The sequence below is a fragment of the Psammomys obesus genome, unplaced genomic scaffold (genome assembly GCF_907164565.1).
Source record: "Psammomys obesus unplaced genomic scaffold, mPsaObe1.curated_primary_1811, whole genome shotgun sequence".
Lineage (NCBI taxonomy): Eukaryota > Metazoa > Chordata > Mammalia > Rodentia > Muridae > Psammomys > Psammomys obesus.
Window position 1 is genome coordinate 5,625,019 of NW_026587216.1, and position 8,998 is coordinate 5,634,016.

Sequence of the window (8,998 nt, forward strand, 5' to 3'; positions counted from 1 at the left end):
ACACACACACACACACACACACACACACACACACACACACACACACAGCACTACCTTTAAAAGGCTTAACTGACAAGCCTGTGTGGGTAGAGCAATGGCGCTTGAAGGAAAATTACATGCACTTGAGCAGCTGGTACAAGAGCATCTAGAAACTCAACATACAGAACATTCTAAAGTCCTTGGAATTCTCCTGTATTTATCATTAAAAAGAAATCTAGAAATTGGAAGATGTTGACTGAGCTAAGGGCTGTAATGAACTGATCCAACCTATGAGTTCATTACAGACTTGAATCCCATTACTTTCTCTATTACCAAAGTGATAAGCTTTAATAATAATCAATTTAAAAGGAGGTCCCATTTCTTGATTGTTGATCTTAGAGCCTGTGCTGTTGGTGTTCTGTTCAGGAAGTTGTCTCCTCTGCCAATGAGTTCAAGGCTCTTCCCCACTTTTTCTTCTAACAGATATAGTGTGTCTGGGTTTATGTTGAGGTCTTTGATCCACTTGGACTTTAGTTTTGTGCAGGGTGATAAATATGGATCTATTTTCATTTTTCTGCATGTGGACATGCAGTTGGACCAGCACCATTTCTTGGATAATTATCTTTTTTCTTTTTTTTTTTTTTTTTCATTTTATTGTTTTGGCTTCTTTGTAAAAAAAAAAAAATCAAGTATCTGTAAGTGTGTGGGTTTATTTCTGGGTCTTCTATTCAGTTCCATTGATCCACCATGAACTCAGTGGCTGGCTCTTTGACCTTCCTCCCCCTCTCCCCGTGGGAGGAGCAGCCTATCTAGGCCACAGAAGAGGACATTGCAGCCAGTCCTGGTGAGACCTGATAAGCTAGGGTCAGATGGAAGGAAAAGAAGACCTCCCCTATCAGTGGACTTGGGGAGGAGCATTCGTGCAGAGGGGGGAGGAAGGAAGGGATGGGAGGGGAGGAGAGAGGGAACCACAGGGGGGATACAAAGTGAATAAAGTGTAATTAATATAAAAAATAAAAATTTAATAAAAAAGAAATAAATAACATCTAACATAAAAAACAAACAAAACAAAACAAAACAAAAAAACAGGGTAGGAGCCTACTACAGAGGGCCTCTGAAAGACTCTACCCAGCAGGGTAACAAAGGAGATGCTGAGGCCCATAGCCAAACTGGGCAGAATGGAGGGAATCTTAGAAAAGAAGGGGGAGATAGAAAGACCTGGAGGAGACAGGAGCTCCACAAGGAGAAAAACAGAACCAAAAAATCTGGGCCCAGGGGTCTTTTCTGAGAGTGATACTCCAACCAAGGACCATGGATGGAGTTAATCTATAACCCCTGCACAGATGTGTACATGGCAGCTCAGTGTCCAAGAGGGTTCAGTAGTAAGGGGAACAGGGACTGTCTCTGACATGAACTCAGTGCTTGGCTCTTTGATCCCTTCCCCCTGAGGGGGGAGCACTTTACCAGATCACAGAGGAAGACAATGCAGCCAGTCCTGATGAGACCTGATAGACTAGTGTCAGATGGAAGGGAAGGAGGACCCCCTATCAGTGGACTGGGGGAGGGGCATAGGAGAAGCAGAAGAGGGAGGGAAGGTGTGATTGGGAGGGGACAAGGCAGGGGACTACAGCTAGGATACAAAGTGAATAAACTGTAATTAATAAAAAAATAAATAAATTTTAAAAATAACAAATGGGAAAAACATGTCCCATTCTGCAGAAAAAAATTTTTTTTGAGAATAAGCATGATGTAAGCACAGACTCTAAGCTAGGGGGGATGAATGGGTTCCAAGAAATAGAGTCTCTTCATGTAATTGTGTGAAAATATGTCTATAATATTGTGTTTATTCACGTTTTGCCATGGGAAAGCTTTCTAACTTGTCAACATCTCTAAGGGTCATTGAACAGGTAAAGTTAGCATCCTTTATTCCAGACCACTGGTTCTCAACCTTTGTGCCTTGACCCCCTTGGGGGTTGAATGACTCTTTCACAGGAATTGCTTATCCGCTATTCCGAATATCAGATATTTACATTACGATTCATAGCAGTAGCCAAATTACATATCTGAAATAGCAACAAAAATAATTTTCTTGTTGGGGTTAGCACATCACGAGGAACTGTGTTAAAGGGTCACAGCCTTAAGAAGGTTGAGAACCACTGCTCTAGACAGAGGATGAGCTATTCTTGATCCTTTAATCTGTTTATTAGACCATCTGATTTCAAATCAATTCCTAAAGATTTCCCAGAATCTGTTATTGTTGTGTCTTTCATCCTTCTATGTCCTTGCAGAGTTAGGGTCCAGACCTAGAGGTTGTTTCTGAGAACACCAGATGAACAGACTCCCTAAGCTAGAAGACTGTGGACTCCAGCCCCTTCCCAGATTTCACAAATCCTCCATTTTCAACAACTTACAGTCTCTGTCCTTTGGGAACAATACTATGGCAATGTAGACTTCAGCTGTGTCAGGGATAAAAACGGCAGCTTCTTTGACAGATGGTTCAGGTAGGTAATTGATTGTCATGACATTTTTGTAAGGGTGATGACTGGATTAGTATATTGTCTTTGCCACTGGGCCCAGGAATTTGAATCATTGCTGAATCATGGCTGTTTTTCCTACCATGTGTCTAAGCTATTGTGCATGTGTGTGTTCTGGCAAGTGACAGTATGGCTTAAACATATCTGATATACATACATTTTGAGGCGAGTAATCTGCGCTGAATCCAACTTGCGCCATTTCCATCTGGAAGCTGTCTCCTCCTTGAACAGTGCCTGGAAAGTATCATTTTCAAAAATTCTGTTATTGCCAGCGATTTTCAACCAAACATTCAAACACGGACACACACATACATGCATGTGCATTCACACATGCGGTGAACTTAGGTTCAATTCCCAGCACCCAACATCCTCTTCCAGTCTCCAAGGGCAACTGGGCACAAAAGTAGTATACACACACATGCAACACACACACATACACACACGCTTTTTTTGTGTCAGTGTATAACTAGAACTTGGAGGATTCTAGGAAGAGGAAATCAGGAAGAAAGTTTCCAGAGCAGTGTTCAAAGTTGGCCTTAATTAATTATGCATCAATTAATTTAATGAACTATTTATGCTATTCCTGATGTCGCATAAGTCCCAGCGAAGGAAGAGTATTACTTAATGTGGAAATTGAGATCAGGATATTCTTTTGAATTTACCATGACTAGCTAAAAATCCATTTGGGTTTTGTTTTTAATATTGGTGTTCCTTATGTACAAATACTTCAGCTGCATTAGATCAGTAGGTGATTTCTCCACATCATAGACTGGACGGAGGGAATTCGTGTTCTGTTGGAAACCAGGACTCAAGACTAAAGAGTTTCCTGGCTGGGAAGTTTGTTTTTAACTGTACTTAAGTATCTGTCACTGTCTAATGCTGCAGAACTCTATTGGTTTCAATAATGTTTCAATAATGTTCATCAGAAGCAAGCCAAATTCCTGCATAGACAACTTTAATAAAATAACAAAATGCACCGCTGTGAGGTGTACTCTTTCGTAGGAGACATCATAATTTACATAGATGGCAAAGAGACAATTTGGGGGAGGAATGTGCTCCTTGAAAGTCTTCAACAGTAGAAAATGTCCAAGATAATTTCAACGTATCCTTAAATTACACTGTAATTATTCTTACTCACAGATGTCAAGCAAGCATGCTGGTACAGATGCCTTAGTAGTTTCAAATGATTGCCAGAGGCCTTAGTTTTTGGTGATGATTTAAATAACTTAAAAGCACTCCACTCACATAATCAAATTTGTGGTGGGATAGAAATTTCTAGTGCAGTGCCAGGTTAGACTACAGCAGCAAGCACCTATGCAGTACCTTTGAACCCAGCTTCTAAGGCACCTGATATGTAGGTGCACAATTAAACATGAGTGTTTTAAAAATGTTTTAAATTAATTAATTTATTTATTAAAATTTATTCTCTTTGTATTCCTGCTGCAGCCCCCTCCCTCCTCTCCTCCTAGTCCCATCCACACCTCCCTCATCTCCTCCTGTGCCCTTTCCCTAGTCCCCTGATAAGGGAGGTCCTCCTCCCCTTCTATCTGACCCTAGCCTATCAGATCAGGCTGCATCATCTTCCTTTGTGGCCTGGCAAGGCTGCACTCCACAGGTGGAAGTGATCAAAGATCTTGCCACTGAGTTCATGTCAGAGACAGCCCCTGTTCCCGTTACTAGGGAACCTACCTGGAATCTGAGTGGCCTATGAGCTTCCTCTGAATGGAGGGATCTAGGTCCTCTTCATGCAAGGTCATTGGTTGGAGTATTGGTCTCTGCAGAGCCCCCTGAGCCCAGGTTTTATTTGGCTCTGTTGTTCTCCTGATAGAGTTCCTATCCCTTCCAGGTCTTTCTACCTCCCTCTTCTTCTATAACTAGACACCAGCTTTTTTGCTGAGAGTTATTTAAGTTAGGCACTTAGAACCAGGATTTGAGTCTCATGTTACTTCTTTTTTAACCAACTATAAAGAGTATTTCAGTTCTCCAGTTTCTGCATGTCTGAGTGGGTGGCCATTCTGCCCTGAGGACATTCCAAGCCTGTGGAAGTACACTACTAGAACTGCAATAAGGAAAGCCTTTCCCCCAACTAAACTGCTGGAGACCATCACTGTATTTTCACTATTTTAAAGACACATTTAGTTATTATAAACAAATTTAAGAATTTCTGAAACTATATAACATAAAAAGAAAAAAAAACATTGTTATGATAGATGTTACTAGATGGTTCTCTCAAAAACTAAAAGTATCATCATCTTATCAACTGTGTGTGAGCTTCTGTGCACCTCAGATAATTATGGAAAATTAAACAATACTGATGTGACATCTTTCGGGCAAAACACAAACGTGGTTGGATTCACATTTTTATTCTGCTTGCTAACCACCCTCATTTTCTCTTATGAGCTATGTATTCGTGTACCTTGTCTACCATTTCTTGCTGACATACCTGAGTTAGTTTTTCTGTGTGGCCTATGACTCAATATCCATATAGCACATATATTATATAAAATAACAAATTCTATAAAAAATAGTATTTGAAAGAAAAATCCTAGAAAGGACTTTTTACCTTCAATGCTGAAAATGTGCTCCCCTAGAGTCCCAGCCTTCTCCAGAAGAGCTGCCTCATCAGCAACATTGAAAAAGTACCTCTCTGTTGGAGTACTAGCAATTGCTTTAATTTCTTTGATTAAATTTTTGGTATCAAGAGCGTTTCTGTTTAAATACCCAAGAACCTGGAAAAAGAGAGAGAGAGAGAGAGAGAGAGAGAGAGAGAGAGAGAGAGCGCACAGGGTTAAAACAACAACAACAACAAAAAGGTCATTCCTCTCCTACTTGAATTTTCCTGTCTGTCATTTCATTGTGTTTCTGGTCATTATAAACCTTCTTGCAGACATGCCTGCAACCATTCATTTAGTTGGCAGGACTGAAAAGCAGCGGCAGGAAGCAGAGAGACAAGATGAACTGCAGCCCTGGAAAGCGACAGCACACAGGGATGCATAGCCCTCAACAGCCATCCAAACCCAAATGAAGCCACTTACTGCTATGCCGAACCTCAGGATGTTGTCATCATTGCATTGCTGGATCACAGTTTTCAGCTTTGTCCCATCGTGGGATTCACCATCAGTCACAACTACCATGACTTTTGTAGCACCTGGGCGCCCACCAGAAGCTGGTAAATAAGCATCGTCTCTGTGACAGATCAAATTACTCATTATTAACAGAAGCTAAGATGTAGACCCCTGCTTTGAAGTAGAAACGGGAAATTAGCATCTTTAAGTGCATCAATCACAAAATATTTTGTACTTTCCATGTCAATTTCTGTCTGTGTCAACACCAGTGCCATATTTAAGAGCTTTCTTCTATTAGTAGCTTCTTCATAAAAATATAAAATATAATTCATATTTAACAGTATTTCAATAATTTTATGGTGTGTAAGTGTGTGTGTTCTGGGTGTTAATTAGAATTTGGGTGAGTCCTGATTCTTGTTCGTTGGTAGGGGAAAAATCCAGGGTTTTTAAAAAGGTTATAAAAGTCAGACAGCCACACCTAAACAGGCAGTGATAGTGATCATGCCCTATTTTGAGAAGAAAGCTTGCTGGGAACTCAGGTTTCTTCCTTGGGCATAGGCCCCAAACACATTCTCTGCTAAAGACAGGAGTCTTCTGGCGTTATCTTGACAACATTCTTTTCCTCAGTCTGACAGGAAATGTCTCTATTTAATGACAGGTGACTCATTATTACGGCCTGCAGTTGATGAGATGGTCAAGAACCCAAAGAGCTAGAGACACAGGAGAATGAAACCAATCCTATCTTCTCTTATGGACAGTCTCTTTTGATACATATAAAGAAAATCTCACCAGTTGATGAAAGCAGCAACTTCAGTACACAGAAAGAAAAGATGAAGGGACAGATAAAACAGGGAATGAAGAGACAGAAGTGGCAAATGTGATGATGGCCACTTATATATCTGAGGGAGAGTGGAAAGAGGAGAGATAACAACGAGGCTTTTGTCTGATAACGGGTGAACAAGACGCCCGCATCATGAGCAGTGTGGGAAAGGAACGGGCCTGTTTAGGACGTACTGAATTTGCTAAGTGAGATGGTACTCCCAATAAAGATGCTGAACTTGCCTGATGACTTTGAAGAGAGAATTAAAAGATGATACAAAGCAAAGGGCAACCCATACAGGGGTGACACTCACATCAAGGACAGCGACATTATTTGTAACAGAGACGGCTGTGGAAGAGAGCCCTCTTTGTTCAGTGAACAAAAACCAAGAGAAGGAGCCAGTGAAGAGGCCAGAGTTGTTGACCCAATATTGGTAAGGATCCCAGAAGTTTATGGTCCTCAATGAAGACTGGGTTCATAGTAGTGTGTGTGTGTCTGTCCTTATCAAATGCTGAGAGGAGCTAGGGACAGTGAGGCTTGAGGCAGGAACATTAGGCTAGTTGAGGCAGAGCCTATGTTCGCCTAGTGGAAGAGCTACAGGTTTTAAGGAAGAGGCGAGAAGACAACTTGTTTTGATGGCTTTTGAGAGAATAAAACCAGAAGATGGAAAAGGTTGGGGGGCAGGCACATTTGTTCTCATTTTTCAAAAATGACAAGCAAACATTTAGTAAGGTGTCTGGTAAAGCTTATGTACTGAAAAAGAGAAACTGAGGGAGGAAGGGTGTGGGTGCCATGAAGTTGTAAGGCACGCTCCCTGTGGGTGGTAGCAGGCCCGATAACTTCAACGTTCAGATTTTTGTGTATAATATTCCATGACCTTCACTAATGTGTACAAAATACCCTATCAGTTTAATTTGTTTGAAGCCAGGATTAACAAACAGTGAGAGTCTTCCATTTTATTGTATTTTAACCTAAGATCTTTGAATTTTATGTAATTCATGAAAAAGCATGTAAAACCATCTCATATGTCTGAAAGTCCTAGCACTGTTGTGATTGATTCATTTTCTTTGTGCCTTGTCAGGGTACACATGTCACAGAAATCTCAAGCTTGTTTCTGCCCTTGTTACTTTTGTTTTGCCTCTTCAATTCCATTCCTTTAAAATTTTTTTTCCCACTTCCATATTGTCAAAAATTTGACCAGATACCATCAAAGCTTACCTTGCAAACTTGATTGCTTGGAAGGTGTTTGTGAGGTCCCCGCCATTCTGGTAGGTCTTAGACATGGCTGCAACCATTTCCTCTTTGGTTTTGTAAGTGTTCAAGTTAAATACAACTCTTGGGTTATTGGCATACTGAATTAACGCCACCTTCAAAGGAGCAGAAGTTTATTTATTATCTATCATTAGCTTATAAATAATTTTATGTTTATCCCATATAATAAGAATTTTAGGTGAATTTAAATGTGGGCTAAGAGCTTCAAGGGACTAATTTCAATTCTGTGCTTGACAATTCTTATTCTTTCTGTGGAATGACCTTTGTTCGAGGCCATCAGTGTGGGACAGAGGCATGACTGCCAAGCAAGACAACCTCTTACAGCTTACAGTTTTGGTTCAGAAGTAACTGTAGATCCTTAAGGCACTTGGGATATTTAATTCAAATGAATATTTGTTCAGATTTCCAACACAAAGATTAAAACAGATACAAATAAATAAGCTTTCTAAGTGTCAGTGGATACTAGCTTGAAAACAGCTGTAAGCAATCTTAGATGGAAGGTAGCATCTTATTAGTTGAGAGTAATTATGTAACAGTATCAGAGCTTAGTTGAAGAAAAGGTCATGTACTCCTAAACTGTGTACTCCGCCTGAATGATTGTTGGATTTCCCCTGTTGTGGGCATGAGCATTGTTGGATATGGCACAGGAAAATCCTGGCCCACAGAAGACACACCATCAGAAGAAAACTTACTTGAGAGATCTAACAGAAAGATAAACTTCTGAACATGGTATGTGGAATGGGTGCTTTCTAATCCTTCAGATTAAGAAATTTACATCTTTCTATCAATAGGCCTGTTCCTGAGCTTTGAAAGAATTCTCCCAGCCCAGGAGATGGGATTGTGTGAGTAGGAAATAGGAAATGAGTGCCAAGAGGCTCTCTGAAAGACACAATACTCTCTGAGGTCAGGATATAAGGGGACTGGAAGGACAGCCTTGGTTGTTGAGTCCAGTTTGTGGTTTTGTTTGGGAGGGGGTATGACAGCCACTGGGAAGGCGTTAGAAAACATAGTGATCATCCTTTGATTCTGCCTTTCGAAGATGTGCAAGGATTCACAACTGACTGAGGATGTCAGCCAAATATGGTCCCTGTGACACAGCCGCAGATCTGAGTGCAAGGAGAGTAGGGTGTAAAGAGGAGTTGTATATGAAGAATGGGCTGTAGGAAGAGAGACTGAGCTCAGCTATTCCTAGACAAGGAGATTGTAGATTGTGGGAGAAGACACAAGAGGAAAGTGATGAATTCTGTAGATTGTTAAATCAGAGACAATTAAATTAAATTAATTTAATTGTTAAATTAAATTGTTAATTCAGAGACAAAAAAAAAAAA

General features: G+C 40.5%; 1 protein-coding gene across 1 annotated transcript in view; it reads right to left on the reverse strand.

The window, feature by feature from the left end:
- Itga2 (integrin subunit alpha 2) overlaps positions 1–7,719 on the reverse strand; it is a 47,369-nt gene extending 39,650 nt beyond the window's left edge. The window contains exons 1-4 of the mRNA XM_055603388.1: positions 7,617–7,719; positions 5,549–5,699; positions 5,077–5,242; positions 2,671–2,747 (exon numbers count right to left, since the gene is read on the reverse strand). Coding sequence (XP_055459363.1) covers positions 2,671–2,747; positions 5,077–5,242; positions 5,549–5,699; positions 7,617–7,693 — 471 coding nt within the window. The 5' untranslated portion in view covers positions 7,694–7,719. The remainder of the gene's footprint in view (positions 1–2,670; positions 2,748–5,076; positions 5,243–5,548; positions 5,700–7,616) is intronic.
- Between the last annotated feature and the right edge of the window lie 1,279 nt (positions 7,720–8,998).